This window comes from Prionailurus viverrinus, chromosome B2, assembly GCF_022837055.1.
Source record: "Prionailurus viverrinus isolate Anna chromosome B2, UM_Priviv_1.0, whole genome shotgun sequence".
Taxonomy (NCBI): Eukaryota; Metazoa; Chordata; class Mammalia; order Carnivora; family Felidae; genus Prionailurus; species Prionailurus viverrinus.
The window spans coordinates 49,698,874-49,717,907 of record NC_062565.1 but is presented as its reverse complement, the minus strand read 5'-3'; the positions used below and the strand labels follow the sequence as shown (position 1 = coordinate 49,717,907).

The 19,034-nt window shown below is 39.7% G+C and overlaps 1 protein-coding gene across 9 annotated transcripts in view; it reads left to right on the top strand.

Annotated features, from left to right (window-relative positions):
- The window catches only part of PKHD1 (PKHD1 ciliary IPT domain containing fibrocystin/polyductin), a 490,229-nt gene that overhangs the window by 82,529 nt on the left and 388,666 nt on the right, over positions 1-19,034 (top strand). For all 9 annotated transcript variants that reach the window (XR_007152423.1, XR_007152424.1, XM_047860172.1 and 6 more), the window contains 4 exons: positions 1,668-3,275; positions 5,345-5,488; positions 11,038-11,257; positions 17,765-17,915. Coding sequence is in view for 7 of the 9 variants with exons in the window: in XM_047860172.1 (XP_047716128.1) it covers positions 1,668-3,275; positions 5,345-5,488; positions 11,038-11,257; positions 17,765-17,915 (2,123 nt within the window). In the remaining 2 variants the exon portion in view is untranslated. The remainder of the gene's footprint in view (positions 1-1,667; positions 3,276-5,344; positions 5,489-11,037; positions 11,258-17,764; positions 17,916-19,034) is intronic.

The following is a 19,034-nucleotide window of genomic DNA, read 5'->3' as shown; positions in this document are numbered from 1 at the left end:
CTGGATTTGAACCGATGAGACCAGTAATCGGGCAGCAGGGAGAGGGGCTTTCCTTGTGCTCTGGGAACTGAGTGGTGCACTTACAAGGGTGTGAAAACTTGGTGATTCTTTAGCCCAGTGAGCTCAGGAAAATAAAGAATTTTCATGAAAAGAAGATGTGCCTGGTTTTGTTTTTCTAGGGGAAAGAGGCTGAAGCATCCAATGGGTAGCGTACCTCTAGAGGATATTAGAAAAACAAGGGAAGAGCATTTTACTTTAGTCTTTTATATACTGCATGTGTAAGGAGAGGAGGAAGGAGTCTGGTGGCTTCACTTTCCTCTAGGGATTCAGGTGAAGGACCCAGAGGTGGTTAGAAGCACAAGCCAATATGGGAGATGTGAGGAGAAGACAAAAATCGAGAAAACTATTCATTTTTAGAAAAAAAAATTTAAAATCTATATATTTGCATGTGACTAAATCATTGTGATAGTGTATGAAATAACACTTGCTCCTTTTTGAGTATAATCCTTTAAAAAATTTTTTTTAAGTGTTTGATTTATTTTTGAGGCAGAGAGAGACAGAGCATGAGCAGGGGAGGGGCAGAGGGAGAGGGAGACACAGAATCTGAAGTAAGCTCCAGGCTATGAGCTGTCAGCACAGAGCCCCACGCTGGGCTCGAACTCACAGACTGTGAGATCATGACCTGAGCCGAAGTCGGACGCTCAACTGACTGAACCACCCAGGCACCTCTAGTAAATCCTTTTTAAAGCTGCTTGCCTCGGGACACCTGGTGGCTCAGTCGGTTGAGCCTCTGACTTTGGCTCAGGTCATGATCTTGCAGTTCATGAGTGCGAGCCCCGTGTCGGGGTCTGTGCTGCCAGTTTAGAGCCTGGAATATGCTTCGGATTCTATGTCTCCCTCCCTCTCTGCCCCTCCCCTGCTCATGCTCTCTCTGTAAAATAAACATAAAAAAAGCTGCTTGCCTGTGCCACAGGTTTAGGTATGAGGTACCTTGCTCTAATCCTGAAGATGGGGCTTGATCATCCCTCAACTAGAGAGAGAAAGTCTAGGAATATAGCAACAGGATTATGAGCATGTTTCAATATTTCAGTGTCCCTTGATATGTTTCAATACACAGACATATACCTACATAATATATGGACTATGGGAATATATACTCTGCATAATAACATATAGAATAATCTGGGACAGTATGTGAGATCACATAGCAAATGACAAGAAGTCTAGGGAATTTGATTTTACGTTATTGTATATGTTATATATGTACATACATTCTCTCTACATAATATATTAGAACATTAGGGACTAACATGTCTGATAACATAGCAGATGACAAGAACACTTCAAGAAATTAGATTTTTCATTAGTGTAAAAGTTGACAGAAGTGGCTTCTAGGGTTTATAAATACATATGAGATTTTTTTGCCTTAAATATTATAAACATTGTTCACCTGTATAACAATTTATATTGTTTTACTATTATGTGAATTTCAGCCCATCTAACTCCTGCCAAAATGACAAATTTAATGTTGATGGGGTAAAGCAAAATAGCTGAGGTTTCCCTAACACCCCACCTTCCACTTAATTGTGCTGTGGTTAGACAGATGCTGTGAGTTCCTAGTTCTGAATATCAGGTTTTAAGTTTTGTTTTTGATGTTCATGCTTTAGGTGGAACCATCCTCAGCATCTCGGGAATAGGGTTCAGCAGGGACCCAGCTTTGGTTTGGGTGCTTGTGGGTAATCGGTCCTGTGACATCGTGAACTCTACAGAGTCGATCATCTGGTGTGAGACCCCACCCGCTGCCCTGCTGCCTGATGCAGGTGTTCCTGCCCTGCCAGCCCCCGTGGAGGTCTGGGCTGGCAATGTGTCCTTTGCCCAAGGACGTTCACCAAGCCTGGTGGGGAAGGGCTTTACCTTCATGTATGAAGCAGGAGCAACACCAGTGGTCACTGCCATGAGAGGAGAAATCACGAACAGCAGCCTGAGGCTCTATGTGGAGGGAAATAACCTGTCCAACTCAGTGATCCTTCTGGGGGTCTTGAACTGTGATCTTGAGACACAGTTTTTAAGGAACAACATGAGCTTGTCTGGGTGCTCTTTTCCTCTTCACCATTTGGAGGCCGGCATCTATCCTTTCCAAGTTCGTCAAAAGCAGATGGGATTTGCTAACATGTCTGCAGTGCCCCAGCAATTTGTGATGACACCTCGGATAACAGCTATCTGGCCAACACATGGGTCTGCTTGTGGCGGGACAATACTCACAGTGAGGGGACTAGCTCTCAAGTCTAGGAATAGGTCAGTTCATGTTGACCTTTCAGGGCCTTTTACTTGTGTGATTTTGAGCTTGTGGGACCAGACAATCCTGTGCCAGATTAACAGAGTGGGCGACCCCTTGCCTGATGCTTCCTTCACCCTGAACATCACAGTCCTGGTCAATGGGCTACCCAGTGAGTGTCAGGGCAATTGCACTTTTTTCTTTCAGGAAGAGACAACTCCCTTTGTGGATGCCTTGACCACTAACATCAGTGGGTCTCTGACCATGGTGCTGATTATGGGTCAGAAGTTGGGCATCACAGCAGATGAACCAATGGTGTTTGTGGATAATCACCTTCCTTGCGTTGTTACTTTCTTTAATGCAAGCCATGTTTCATGCTGGATAAGTGACTTGACCCCAGGACTCCACTATGTATCCGTTGTTCATACAAGAAATGGATATGCTTGTTTTGGTAATGTTTCCAGACACTTCTACATTTTGCCTCAAGTGTTTCATTATTTCCCTAAGAATTTCAGCATACATGGTGGAAGCCTCTTGACCATGAAGGGCACAGCTCTGAGAGGAGAGAACAGCACTCTAGTCTACATTGGCCAGCAGGCCTGCCTGACAGTGAGCATCAGCACCAAGCTCATCCAGTGTGTTGTTCCTGCGGGAAATGGCTCTGTTGCCCTGGTCATAGAGGTAGATGGACTTTCATACCAGATGGGAGTCATTGGTTACAGCAATGCCTTCACCCCAGAATTGCTCTCTATGTCTCAGGCTGATGACATCTTAACCTTTGTGGTGGCCCAGATCTCAGGAGCAGCAAATGTTGACATTTTTATTGGGATGTCACCCTGTGTGGGTGTCTCTGGCAACCGCACAGTTCTCCAGTGTGTGGTCACATCCCTTCCTGCTGGGAAGTACCCAGTCAGAGGTTACGACCGCTCAAGAGGGTGGGCCTCATCTGTCCTGGTGTTCACATCTACAGTCACTATTTTGGCAGTAACTGAGAACTTTGGTAAGTCAAACAAACAAGACAGATATTCTTTATGTAAGTGAATTATTAGCTATGGTTACTACTCTAAAATATGGGAAATCAACCTCAATCTGAATGACAGAAGGAGAGAGAAGCCCAGTTGGCCTCTTATAGTCCTGGTTTCCTCCTTAAAACTTGTCTTTGTCACACTCCCTGTATGAGGCTTTGTTTTTTTATCAAGGAATTTGTGCATATTCTTTAAGTGTGATTGTATTTTAATTTGATTCATTACCCTGATTTAATTTGTGTCTTAATGCCATTTGTAGGAGCTCAAAATTTGGTCAAGTAAGTAGAACATAGATGCCTTCACCTATTTTTAGCCATATATGCCAATTTGAATTAAACTTATTAAGTATCATTAATTTTTGTCACCTTGTAGTATTTCACAGGTTAATTCATACCCCAGCAGTAATAGTCCAGTTTCACACTATGGTTGCATTGGTTCAACTGTTTTTTCCTTTTAGATATGTATACTGAAATTTGCCTTGCCTTTTCTTCCAGTGATGGTTTCGGTTTCTGTTCACGTAAAGCCTTTTTGCAGTTGAGATAGCTTAAATTTGACTGTGATGCACAAAATACAGAGGAAATGATGGGAGCTGAATCTTACACTGATGAAGTGCTTGCTAAGCCAATTCTTAGAACAAATTTGTCTGGGCTCAGCTGGGTGGAATGCTATAGGGATTGGGATTTTGGTCCCATGTCTGTAGTAATTTAGCTGGGTACCTTTTCTAAGCCTCAGCTTCCTCATCAGATAAAGGGGTTTAGGCTGGTTGCTCCCTAGTTCCCCTTTCTTCTAAGATTCCACAATTAAAAAATTTTTTTTGAATGTTTATTTATTTTTGAGACAGACAGAGACAGAATGCGAATGGGTTCACGCAGAGAGAGAGAGGCACAGAATCTGAAGTAGGCTCCAGGCTCTGAGCTGTCAGCGCAGAGCCTGACGCGGGTCTCGAACTCACAAGCTGTGAGATCATGACCTGAGCTGAAGTCGGACACTCAACTGACTGAGCCACCCAGGCGCCCCTAACATTCCACAATTTTTATGATGTGAGAGCAGGGCTGTGAAATGTACCCTAAGCAAAGTCTTATTCTTGGGTTTGTCGGGTGCCTGTGAGCATCTTGACATGAGGACAGTGGCCCTGGAACTCTATCTCCTTGTGAACTAGAAGTTGCCACATGTCTGAGAGTCCAGCTGACATTTACCTTAATTGGTTCTCATACTGACACAAAATATGGTGTTTGTTAACAACTGTCGTACTTTTACCCATCTGAAATAGGTGCTGTCATACAGTGCTGGCAGGAGGGTAAACTGCTACAATCTTATTTTGGAGAGAAATTTGGTAATATCCATCAAATCTAAAACCTTCTTTTTCTTTGACCTAGAAATCCCCCTTCTAACAGTTTGCCCCAGTTTTATTCAAGTTAATGTACGGTTCATCAGCATTATTACTTGTCACAGGAGAGGAGAAATAAGGAAAGTGTCAGTCAGTGGGAAAATTGCTAAATAAATTGTGGCACAATCATATAATGGAACTGTAAGTAGTGTATTTACATATACACATGGAAAATTGTATATGCTATATCTTTAAAAAAACAAATTCTTCTTGTAGAAGAATATGGATAGAAAGATTTCTCTGCATAAAAATACATATGCTTAAATTCTGGAATGATTAATGAGAAAACAAACATGGCTCCCTCTGGGGAGTGAGCCTAGGGGGTTTAGGGGAACTTTTACTTTAATTGTATAGTCTTGTGTATAAAAAATTTTAAGAATGATAAATAAACATTACTTTTCTATATAAAAAGTTATTACATTTTTATAGGTTGTTGAATATGATTGGAATCTGACAGAAGACGGACTTCAGGCTCTGGAGAACAGAGCTTAGTGGCAAGACACTAAATTCTGTATCAGGAGCTTAAAGCCAGTTGTGTGGATTCTGGAGGGCGTAAAAGGAATGATGGGCAGCAAGAAAGCATGGATTTGAATTTTGAGTTAACTAAAGAAAGAGAAATTTGCCTCTGTGATCATGAACTTCTATTTTGTTTTGAAGGCTGCCTGGGTGGAAGCCTTGTGCATGTGTTTGGAGCAGGATTTTCTCCAGGGAACATCTCAGCTGCTGTGTGTGGTGCTCCCTGCCAAGTCTTGGCTAATGCTACAGTGTCAGCCTTTAGCTGCTTGGTTCTGCCCCTGGATGGTCAGTAACAACACCACATATTTTTTTAAAGAGTGTATATAGAAATGATATTCTTTGGTTGACTCCATTTCTGTAACTAATGCTGTCTTGATCCCTAACTTTTCTGTGTGTTCCTGTGAAGAGGATTTCTCTACACCCCATCTAAAAGGTTAGATGGGACTGCCTATTAAAATGGTTCACAGTAACTTTTATCCTATTAATGGCAATGGAAGATTGATCACCTATGTTCTCAATTGCAGTCATACGACAGTGGGGGAAGTAATTCTGAGTTCTGAATATTAGTTTCACTGACAGCCTTAGGCATCATAGAGAAAACAATGTTTTGGTCTTGTTCTGAGATGGGATTGCTGAAAACATCTGCTTACTTGAGGTACTAGTATAGGGATTAGATAAGTAGGCTGGATAGCTGTTGCATATTTGCCTGGTGTGCTCAGTTCTTGAATTTTTATTATAAGCAAAAGAGCCAACATTAACATCATTTTCTTATTCTGTAATGCCCAGGTATTTATTCAGTAGAACACCATGATCTCTCACTGCTTAAAGCTTCATAGCCATCAAGTGAATTGTGGTATAGGAAGCTGTGTCTTTGTTAGAAATAAAGGTGTAAAGCTTTGATAGTCCCATCATGTGCCATTACAACACATGGTGATTACCCACTGAGCTTTAGAAGAAAAAATCGAAGGGAAGAAATTGTCATCATCAGTATAGGACCTGCTTAGCCAGGTGATTAACTTGTTTGTATAATCATAAATCTTGTACCTGTGCACTTAGAAACCATTTGCATACATGCTTTCTGAATAGTGCTTTAAGTTATATTCCTAACTTATGTGTCTGCAACTTGAATGTGGGTGAAGGATTTACAGAGTGATCAAGGCATCACTGTATCTGAGTGTGGACAAAAACTCCTTGATGGGTAATTGATGATGGCAGTTTACATTAGATTATCTCAGGCAAGAAGAGGATGGAGAGCGAGAAAAGGAGGAGTTATGATCCTTGATTAAAATACAAACTAGGAATTGAGTTCCCTATCATCATATATATAAGAGCATTTGGGATTCCACACTTGAAAACTTAAGATACACTGGGAGGTGCCTCAGTGGCTCAGTCAGCTGCGCGACTGACTCTTGATTTTGGCTCAGGCCATTATCTCGTGGTTTAAGGGATGGAGCCCCCCTCATCAGGGTCTGCACTGACAAGTGTGGAACCTGCTTGGGATTCACTCTTTCTCTGCCTCTCCCCCACTTGCATGTCCCCACGTGCTTCTCTCTCAAAAATAAATACACAGTAAAAAAAAGACACAGTAGATTTGAGTTTAAGACATTGCCTGTTTAATTCTCTACTTCCAGCATGTAGACCCGTGCTGGAACAGTGCATGTGCAAAGTTAATGCTTGATGAAAGAATAAATGAAGGAATTGGGAAATGGTGGAAACAGAAAACCATGACTCCATATTTCTAGGTTACAATATTTAATTAATACAGCTACAGTCTTTTAAAAAGGCTTTCATACCCAGCTTAAATTAATTTACTTTTAAAAAGTCCTTGGTATTATGTCAAGACAATTCATTTAGAAATACAAAATAAATATCACTGAAGTTTCTGGGTTAGATAAATGTGGTATTGGAAGTTTGATAACTTAGAGAAGAAGAAGGAATAGGAACTCTGTTATATTTTAAAAGTTTTGATTACATTTTAGGAAAGGACTTCTCAAAATTCCTTTTTTTTTTTTTTTAAAGAAGGGAAACAGGAATTGGAATCTGTAACTCTGACCTTTGCCACTAGGTGTCACCAAACACTCACTGATTGTGCCAGAACTGCCATTGACTCTAGGGAAATGGATAATTGGAGTTATTTTCTTCTTTCGTAAAGAAAGAAAAAGTCTTTTTAAAGACTTTTAATTACAGTGTCTAAAAATGGAGAGGAACTGAGGAATCCAACTCTGTTGGTTTCTTAAGATCCAGGATGGTACTCAAGGATTCTATCAACATCCTGAGTCATATAAAACAATTTGAGTACATTTTTGTGTATTTTTTTTTTCTAGCAAATAGGTCTATTATGGACATTGAATGATCCCAGAAAATGTGCCTCACAAATTGTTAGGAACTATTAGTAATTCCCTTACTTTCATATAGGATTGCATATAACCAGTTTAGTTAAGAATCTTGGTAGAGCGTGAGACTCTTGATCTCTGGGTTGGGAGTTCGAGCCTCATGTGGGGTGTAGAGATTACTTAAAAATAAAAACTTTAAAGAACAACAACGAAAAGAATCTGTTATATTTTAAAAGGTTTTTTTAAGAGGACTGTTTCACCACAGCAACCTTTATATGTGTTTCTCCATTGCTGTTGTCAGAGCAATCCATCCTTTTATTTAACCAATGCACCCCTGTGCTCCTTTTTTTCAAACTTAATCAGCTGGCAGCCCTTCAGAATGCTGCATAATCTCAGACCTTCTAATCCAGTGGTTCTCAAAGACATGAGAATTGCATTATTACTATTGGGACTATATTATTATTAATATTGCTGGAGCAGTTAGAAATGCAAATTTTGGGGCCACCCAATGAATCAGAAACTTTCCAACAAGTAAAGCCCTCTCTGCATTCCTACCTTTTTTCATAACTAGGTAGCCCCTCTGTGTAAGCAAGTTCTGGCTCTATTGGGTAGCATCATGAGATGCCTGTGTATAATCTGGCACCGTATTTGTTTTTAAAATTGCACCGCTGTCTTGCTGGTTTATAATCTTACTGTTACCTACAATTATTCCAATTTTTTCTTTCTTTCTGACATGGTTGTGCACAGCTGGATGTTCCTCATCTTATATTTACATGAGTTTTATTTTTTCTTTTGTGGTTACTGCCTTACTATTTTCATTCTTTTTTTTGTTTATTTCTATAATTTCTCTAATTTACTAAGGTCACTTTGAATTCCGACCCATGCTCTGAATTTTATTTCTTAGTGTGATTTTGCACTCTAAAGTCATTCCAGTTTGTGGATGACAGCCTAGAACTCAAACTTTCCTAATTATTGTTTTGCTTGCTAACGTGTTTGCTTTCATGAGTGGGGCAGGAGCGGTGAAGGTGGGGCTCTGAGGAAATGCTTTTTGCTGCCTTTGGTGTCCTCTCTGTTTTACCTTTCTTCCTCAATCACACTTCCAACAAAAGATGAATTTTACTTTTTCATATGATGGGTGGCTAAAACATCTCATTCGGTGAAACTAATACTTTGTATTTTTTTTAAAAGCTCAGCAAGATCTTTGATGCACCTCTTTCTTGCATGTATACCTTGAATTATATGGCATGACTTATTCATGGAAACTCTAATTTTTCCATGAGGCATGACCAGCTAAAGTTATTAATGTCACTTAATCCACCTTGTCAATTTGCGTCCACCTAATCACCCATAATGAGTTCATTATTTTATAGGTGTTGAGCCTATGTTTGCCCAAAGGCTTACTAACTGGAAAGTTCTGATGTTTTATCCACCCATAGGAGAGTCCTACTGTCAGCTGATTTAATTGCTGTAATTAATTCCAGACACACAGAACCTACTATGTTTCAGGTGCTTTGGAATGTACCAGCAACCCTAATAATATTAGCATGTGATTGAACAACTACAAACATTCTTACATCTGCTTATCTCATGTACCCCTTGTTAGATGCAGCACTGTGAGATAGGCAGGGCAGCTGGGTTCAAGCCCATGGTCCCTGGTAATATTTGTTGCATACTTGCATTGGGGGTTCGCTGCAGAAGAAAGCTAGAGAGATTATTCTTTTTTTTTCTTTTTCACTTTATTAAGGTTTTCAAATATAGCTGCTCCAAAACCATCTTATGTAGAGACTTGTTTATTTTCCTCTTTAAGGTTATTGCTGGTCTACCTTGTTGATGCTTTTTATGTTGTATCTCATTACTAAGAGAGAAATAGCTTAAGGGTCACAGGGCTTCAAAGAATTGCTTTTCTTCTTTATAAAACGTGAATAGTCAAAATTAGGTAAAAATCAAGAGTTTCTGTTATCAAGAGATCCCATCATGAGAATGAAAAAGCTAGCCATAGATCTGGAGAAAGTATTAGTAACCATAGAACCTTCTAGGATTAGTACCCAAAATACATAAAGAACACAAACCAATATGAAAAAGACAAACATTCCAGTATAAAAAAAGGGCAAATGACAGAAATAGGAATTTCACAGAAGAGGAAATTGGAATTCTTACTGAACATATAAAAACTTTTTTGACTTAAAAAGTAATGATGCAAATGCAAATTAACATAGTAATGAGATGCCATTGTATTTGTACTGGACTGGCCAAAATTAAGAGTCTGATAGTCCCAAGTGCTGGTAATTATGTGCAGTAATGGAAACTCACTAATAAAGCTGGTAGGAATATAAAATGGCACAGGCACTTTGAAAACAATATAGCACTGTCTTGTAAAATTGAACTTGTACCTGCTCAATGAACAAGCAGTTTTCTTTAAGGCATATAACCTAGAGGAAAATTAGTATGTGTTTGTAGTAGCAAAGCTGGGAAATACCCAAAAATCCATTGGTAGGAGAATAATATACTGTAGTACTTTCACACAATGCCATATAAAACAGTAGTGAAAATGTATGCTCAAGTTTCACGTGATAATATGGAACTTGATAAATCTTAGAAATGTAATATTGAGTGGAAAAAAGCAGGTGCAAAAACATATGTATTCTATTGTATAAAATTCAAAAACAAAACAATCATTTAGGAAAACAAACCCATGTGAGAAAGCGATTTAAAAAATGCAAATAGCTGTTTCTGAGGATGAGGAGGAAGATGATGGTCTTGATGGAGAGACACAGATTAAAGAGTATCACAACTGTTTTAGTATCACAACTGTATCTTGTTTTATCACACAAGAAAACTCATAGGAGTTTTTCTTATGATTCATATTTTACAAAAGTGTTGCTTGTATTCTTCTGTATGTATTTTGTACATGTAGTGCATTAAAAATTTTTTTTTTAATGTTAATTTTTGAGAGAGACAGAGCATGAGTAGGGGAGGGGCAGAGAGAAAGGGAGACACAGAATTTGAAGCATGCTCCAGGCTTTGAGCTGTCAGCATTGAGCCTGACACAGGACTTGAACTCAACAATCTATGAGATCATGACCTGAGCCGATGTCAGTCACTTAACCAACCGAGCCACCCAGGTGCCCCCAAATAGTGCATTTTTAAATTTTTTTTTCAACGTTTTTATTTATTTTTGGGACAGAGAGAGACAGAGCATGAACGGGGGAGGGGCAGAGAGAGAGGGAGACACAGAATCGGAAACAGGCTCCAGGCTCCGAGCCATCAGCCCAGAGCCTGACGCGGGGCTCGAACTCCCGGACCGCGAGATCGTGACCTGGCTGAAGTCGGACGCTTAACCGACTGCGCCACCCAGGCGCCCCAAATAGTGCATTTTTAAGAAATGTAAACTGATAATTTTCATATTGGTCAAGGGACAACACATGAAGTGCATTCATGTGATAGTGTGAGGCCTTCCGATCTTTTTGTGGTTTTTACCTAACGTAATGGTGTTTCCTGCAGTGTCCTTGGCTTTCCTGTGTGGCCTGAAGCACGAGGAAGAGAGCTGTGAAGCCTCTAGCTGCACCTATGTGCAGTGTGATTTGACTGTCACCGTGGGGACAGAGAGACTGCCCCAATCATGGCCTTACCTGTACGTTTGTGAAGAAGGTCCCCAATGCCTCTTGGCACCAGATCATTGGACAGAGTCAACGTTTCCATGGTTCTCAGGCCTCTTCATCAGGTAATCCTGTTCTCTCCCTCACTGACCTTCCCCACAGATGCATGGCCAATGGACAGATGGAACCATCAGGAGCTGCAGGCTGGGTGGACATGGCCTCAGGGGCCTACCACTCTTGTTAGAGGGACCATTCCATTGTGGATTCCAGCCAGCCTGCATATCAAAGCATCTCCTGTCTTTTCAAGTGTTCCAGAGAACATCTGAAAAATCTGCCCAGTAAACAGCTCGCTTTGTTCTTGCTCAGATTTTAATATTTATCTTCCGATCCAAAGCAACATCTGGTGAATGCCAATGGGGAAAAAGATTAGACATTATGAAAAACAGAAGGCTCTTTTCCCCTTTCCTTTTTCTTTTCTTTCCAAACAGATTCACAAGTATGAAAAAAAAGTCATAGAGAAATCCAGCAGATTGCACAATGTTTATTCAAAAGAAGGGGGGATGTGCAGGCAGAATTACTGTAGACTTAGGATTTAGAAGCCATAAGCTTATAAAGAATTTTTGAACTTAGAAAACAAACAAATAGCACCACTTTCCAGGTAAAAACCCCTTTTCTAAACAAATTGAAGGAAAATGTGTTATCATGTTGGTGACTCAGGATGGCCTAATTTCCACTAGCAATTCTTTTCTCATGCAGCATGTAATTTCAGCACTGAATATCACCCTGCACTCTTCTTGATTTCTTGTCTAGATAGAGTGCTTATACCTGATGTTTTAATGAAGGCCTATTTGCCCATTCAAAAATAAAACTAAATAAGATTGATATCCCAGAATGAAAGAGATAACGAGTCCTTTTCATGGCAGGCTGACTTTTTGATGTCCTAAGACAGCCTGTGTTTTAGTACGAATTCATCATAGGAAGAGAGGAACCTCCTGGGCTAGTTGTTTTCCAGAAGCTGTGAAGAACCCTGTTTAGATCATACAGGAAACAGTGTACTGGAGGTTGTACTCAGGCAGGACTGGATTTCAGAACTCATGAATGCTGGATACCAAGAAGCACATATCAGGTCCTGGCTCCACTGAATTTTGAATACTTCACCAAATTCCCAGGGTTCTCTGAGGTTCTTCTATGTCCTTCTCTACTGCAGGAGGTCTCTGAGGGAACTGAACCTTAGATCCTATTAAAAGTTATGCTGTTTCTATTGACATTATTTGGCAATATGCGCTGATAAACTTAACATTTTTCATTTGCTGTGTTTCAGTAATTTCACTTCTAGGGATTTTAAGAAAGCAGTTAGAAATATGTAATACTTTGGAAAAACTACATTTTTTGAAGTTTTAGTTATAACAAAAAATTTGAAATGAAGTGTTTAATAATAAAGAATGAATCCAAATGCTAATATACCAAGATCCTTTAAAAATCACGACACAGAAAATTAGAGGAGGACAAATATCCTATGACTTCACTCATATGAGGACTTTAAGATACAAAACAGATAAACATAAGGGAAGGGAAACAAAAATAATATAAAAACAGGGAGGGGGACCAAAATATAAGAGACTCGTATATATGGAGAACAAACAGGGTTACTGGAGGGGTTGGGAGGGGGGTGGGCTAAATGGGTAAGGGGTGTTAAGGAATCTACTCCTGAAATCATTGTTGCACTATATGCTAACTAACTTGCATGTAAATTAAAAAAAATAAATAAAAATAAAAAAAGTCATGATGCAGAATATTTAACTGGAAAGGGAGATGCTTACAATATGTTGGTAGGTAAAAGGTACAGGTCACAAAATAGTGCATCAATTTAATCTTAAAGGTGTACATATAGTATGTGTTTATACATGCATATAACAGGTGATTAGAAAAAAGACTGGAAGGATGTAGTCTAAAATGTTGAATGCCTACCCTATGTGGTTGGAGTATTACTTCTATTTATTGGGTTTTTATGTTTTGTTTTTTTTTTAGTGAACGTATACCAATTTAATAACCAGAAAACACATAACTATCAGAGGCCAGAAGGACAGAAGTAGAGTAAGAAGGAAGGAAAGTTCTCTATGTGAGCTTGGAAAAGTATTTAAGGTCTTGGAGGCCAAAGTAAGGAGTTTAGAGTTTAGGTTCTATTCTAAGGAAACAATATCTTTCCAGAGTCACACAGTCTAGCCTTGGTGGTGTCAGGACTGGAAACCAAGCCTCTTAATGACAGTGTACTTGGCCTGATGCTGTGCCTTCAGCATCAGTGATGGGAGCCTGGGCTGAAGTGAGCAGTTCAATGATATTCCAGAACCACTAGAAGCAATTTCAGGCTAACTGAGGGAGACATAAACACTGCCGATGTTTTGTTGCCTGTCCTAGATAGCGTATCCAAGATTACCTGCTTACTTTGGGCTCTGATCAGACCAACTGAAAGAACCATAGATTAGGAGTCAGGAAACTTAGGTTCTAGAAATCTTTTTGCCACCATTTGGACCAAAACTGTTTATCTCATTCCCTCAGAATAAATATTTGTGTGTCTTTCTGCACATATATGTTCTCTCTGTGTGTGTGTGTGTGTGTGTGTGTGTGTGTGTGTGTGTGTCACACACACATATTTAAATGTGCCCATTTGTACTACTTAACTGATAGAATTATGGAAGAAAACATGGAATAATAGCTATTAGGAAACTCTGAAAATTTGTAAATGTTAGTCTATTTTATTTGAAGTTTATTTTTTGGGAGGGGGGAGGGGCAGAGAGAGAGAGAGAATCCCAAGCAGGCTCTGCCTTGTCAGCGAGCCTGATACAGAGCTTGAACTCATGAGTTGTGAGATCATGACCTGAGCTGAAGTCGGACGCTTAACCGACTAGGCCACTTAAGTGCCCCAGTGGTCTATTTTTGATATCCTGGTGTCTCTGCTAATTTTGATGATGGATTTTTAATGAAAAGTAGTCTCCAGGGAGATAACCAGGGGGGAGAAAAAAAAAATATATATATATTATCTAAAGCTTGGTTAAAAAAAAAAAGGTCTAAGATAATAAAAAGTGGTTTTAGGGGCACCTGGGTGGCTCAGTGGGTCGGGTGGCTGACTTTAGCTCAGGTCATGATCTTCTGGTTCATGAGTTTGGGCCCTGAATTGGGCCCTGTGCTGACAGCTCGGAGCCTGAAGCCTGCTTCAGACTCTGTGTCTCCTTCTCTCTCTGCCCTTTTCCTGCTTATGCTCTCTCTCAAAAAAAAAATAAACATTAAAATAAAGTGGTTTTAACTCTTTCCGAGCAGTATGACATGATTAGGGAAGGCAGTGCATGAGAGAGGAGCTGGGTGATTTACTCCATTTTATTCTAGTCTTTGCTGATGAAGATCCTGGAAAGGGCAGTAGAAGGCTCATTAGCAGGGTAGAAAACCAAGACCAAAAGAAAGGTTGTATAGGAAGTTTGTTACTCCTTTTCTTGAGTTCAAGTTTGTATTCTAGATCATTTGTGTCACTGAGTACAAATTAGTTGTTGGTAGGATTGAGAATCCACTGCTGGTAATGAAGATAAGAGTGGGCCACAGAGCAGACAGAGGAGACAGACAAACACTCTTTCCCTATAAAGGGTAAAAGGGGATTCTGGAAATTTAGACAATGAAGCTTGTGTTATCCCTGACAAAATTCTAGAATGAATTATTAATCATATGGTCTGTGAGCTTTCAGAAATAAAACTACAGATCTCCCTCGACTTAACCATGAGGTTATGACCCAATAAAGCCATTGTAAGTTGAAAATATTATAAGTTGAAAATGCATTTAATACACTTAACATACCTAGTATCATAACTTAGTCTAGTCTACCTTAAACATGCTCAGAACACTTATATTAGCCTACAGTTGGGCAAAATCGCCTAACATGAAGGCCATTTTATAATAAATTGTTGAATATCTCATGTAGTTTATTGGCTACTAAAACACGAAAAACAGAATGGTTGTATAGGGACAGGATGGCCCTAAGTGTGTTGACTGTTTACCTTCATGATATTTTGTCTGACTGGGAGCTGCTTTTGCCTGTCATCATGAGAGAGGATTGTAACACATATCTCTAGTCCAGGAAAAGATCCAAGTTCAAAATTAGAAATACAGTTTCTACTAACTGCATCTTGCTTTCATACTATCATAAAGTCAAAAAATCATAAGTCAAATCTTTATAACTCAAGGACCATTTGTAGCTATCTGGGTACTGATTCATAAGGAAAATGATGGGTGGCAAACCAAATTTGTTTACTTTCTGATAAATTTATAAGTGATTTCTGATGGAAATATAGAGGGAGAGTTTCTCAAACTATTCCAACATCTCCAATCCCCACCCGAGTGGCAAAAGAAAGGTTCTAGCTGCAAAGTTGAGTGGCCTAACACACTGGCTTTGAAGTCAGGTGTTTTATTTGAAAAACCTATGTGAACTTTGCATTCTATTCCACCATGTTGCCATATTTGTCAAAATATTACATGACATTTTAATATAAAAGCTAAATTACTTTCCTGAATCTTTGAGAACAAGTGACACTTCAGGAGCAAATGCTTTATTTACCCTGTGGCTCTGTCTACCCCTTGGATGATGGCTCAGCTAAATGGATTTGGAGTTACAACTGGCTCCAGGTTCAAAATGCATTAGAACAATGGGTCCACATCAGTGAGAAGACATGTAACAATAACGAATGTCAATTCTCACATTTCCATTTCAACAATAATATCGCCAACACCACTAAACCAAAAACTGTAATGAGTTGCCTCTCTCAAACACTGTGTGCCAGATTCTTTACAAATCATTTTGTAGGTTGCATTTCACGCCCCCTGCTCAGCACCTCTATAAAATAGGTACCTGATAATGATAACTCCATTTTATAAACATGGGAACCAAAGCTTAGAGAGTAATGTCCTCACAGCGTCCTAGAGATGGTAAATATCAGCTGGGGGATTCATATCTAGCTGGCCTGCTTTCAAGCCTGACCTCTGCATGCTAATGCTTCTCAGGAAATCACATGAACAAATGCAACATGGTAAAATCCTCAGGTAGTTGTGGATCCGAGACTTTGAATTTACCATCACCTTAATTTAAGCATGGAGCTACAAAACAAGCACAGTGTTGGTTGCCATGGGAGGGAGAGCTCAGATAAGCACAGACCATGGCCCTAGTGGTTAACACAAACTATGGGTGTTCAGTTCTGGGCCACATGATGTTAAAATATGGACCATCTAGAGTAAGTCCAGAGTACGGGGGGCATGGAAGTCATGACTTGGGTGAATGTGAAGCTGGGAATATTTTATCATGAAGAGTTGAAGACTAAGTAGATATGGTAGTTATCCTTTTCACTATTTCTAGCAAATTGTGGGAGAAACCATGTTGACATTGATTTGAGAAAAGAGGTTCCAGTTCGGCATGACTTATAGTTTCTCAGGCAGTGAGTGAACTTTTGCTCTTTCCATGGCCCTTCCTCGTCTTCCCTTCTTCCCATGAAGAAGACCGATCATTCTTCATGCTGATGTTTAAACAGCATCTCAAAACTTGAGAGTACTGCTCTAGGAGACAGGACACCTGAGTTCTCATCTTGGAACTGCTATACTGCTACGTTTGGCCTTTTGTGAATCTCCTGATCTGTGTGGGTTATGTTCTTTATGCCTCTACCTACTTTACTGGCCAAAATGAGATCATACAAATGAAACTGTTGAAAAGTATAAGACATCATGCACTATTGTTACTAATACTCTTTGAGTTAGTTGCAACAACGCCTAAAGCCAGGATTATTGTTGAGTAAATGTCACACCTGTTGGGGACAATAGCCTGCAATAACCATGCTTTCACCTCTGCTACACAGCATATTTTTAGACTTTCTGCAATGCTACACTGCTGTTTTTCATTTTAAATCCAGTCTGGCTTCTCTCCTTAAAGCAAGAGGACTTTTAAAGTGAGTGGCTGGTAGTATAACTGGCACATATATCGAATCTCCTTAGTCTGGGCTGTTAAGTAAGTTTAATTAATTTACTAAGTTAATGTTCCACTGCTAGCAACAGAGCCTCATTGCCATCAGCTGGGGAGAGGGAATTGAAAGCCTAAATGAGCTCATTTTTTCACAGTTGGAATTAGGGACCAGTTAGCCAGTTGTGTGGGTTTTCCAATTTCTCCATCTGCCCTGGGGGGATTCAGGCAATTCACTCCCCCAACACTAAGTGTGAGTAAGAACAGAAAGAGGAAAGGGGAAAAGAAAAAAAAAAACACCTCTTCCCAACATTTGCTTCCATTTTTGGCACTGGAAGTATTGTGTGCACATTGCTTGTTAAGTTGGGTTTTGGAGAAGCTTTTGCTAATATTCCTAATAGATTCGGAAAAGAGAAAGGCCTCAGTGAAAGATATTTACCATGTGCATTTTCATTGCAGGGTGTGCAGATAAAAGGAAAACAAATAAACAATAAAAGAATGGAAACAAAATTACGGAAATTTGCAAAATTTGACAAATGGTGGCCTGTAGTTGCCACAAGCTAATGGCTTGCAATGATTAATAAGAGTAAAAATAATTGCATTTCATTAAGATTGATGACACCCCATTTAACCTCCCCTCTCGTTTCAGCCCTAAAGTGGAAAGAGATGAAGTTCTCATCTATAATAGCTCCTGTAACATTACCATGGAAACTGAGGCAAAGATGGAGTGTGAGACGCCTAATCAGCCAATTACCGCCAAGATTACTGAGATACGGAAAAGCCGGGGCCAGAACACTCAGGTATAATCAAATCTTTTTTACAGACTGATTCAAACAGCTCAAATTAAATTTGTAATATTGTGTACATTAAAAAAACAATTTAGTCCAAATGGCAGCGATATGTAATATTAAATGCTCTCAAACTTTGAGAAGCTGGTCTAATGCACAACATCTGAATTCGTAGTTAACTCTGGTTAATCATATATTTTCTCAAAAATAAATGAGTGCTGCCTGGGCTCTTTTAAAGCAAATTCTGAACAGATAATCTCCTCCGCATTTTGTCCTGCTTTCTGCGTGCATGTTTGAAAGGGGCTCTCTGTGGTTTATTTCTTCATGAAATAAATGGCCCTCAATTTAACCAGGCCCTTCTGGAAGGTTTCCAAATCACTCAGCCATCCTCAGTTGGCGGGATGGCAATGTCTGCTGGTCCATCCGGTTCATCTGTTCCATGGAGATCAGAGTGGAAGCTTCAGCTTCTGAGGTGATTACATGGAAATTAGAACTGGGAAGCACTGTGGGGGCATTTGGTCTAGCCTCTTTACCTTAATTTATCTGTTTGGAAATAATCTAAACCACCCCTCCAAGTGGCTCCCCTAAGAATGTGTTCTTAAAAGTCCCCACTGAGAGAGAGTGTCCATAGCCTCCTCAGGGAGTTTTTGAGAATTGAAATCAGAGGCTGAGGGCTCTTTGGAAATATATCAGATCATCTTTTACAACTCTCTGGACTTCTCACGATGCATGGATAAAAAATAATATTTATTGAGCACCTACTCCCTTAGGTGCCGTTTTCATTATGAAAGCAATTCTTTGATTTCCTTTTTGTCTCTTTGATTTGGAAGAAACATTAATGGAGTGCCTATTATGTGCTGCACACTACATGAGATTGTCTACTGAATGCTGCTTCGGTTAAACCTTCCGAATCCCAAACTATACTTCCTGGGTTTGTAGGCATAGTTTTTGTTTATTATTATTATTTTTTAATGTTTATTTATTTGTTTGGAGAGAGAGTGCTCAAGTGGGGCAGGAAGGGGCAGACAGAGAGAGGGAGAGAGAGAATCCCAAACAGGCTCCATGCCGTCAGCTCAGAGCCTGACGCAGGGCTCGAACTCACAAACCGTGAGATCACTACCTGAGCCGAAA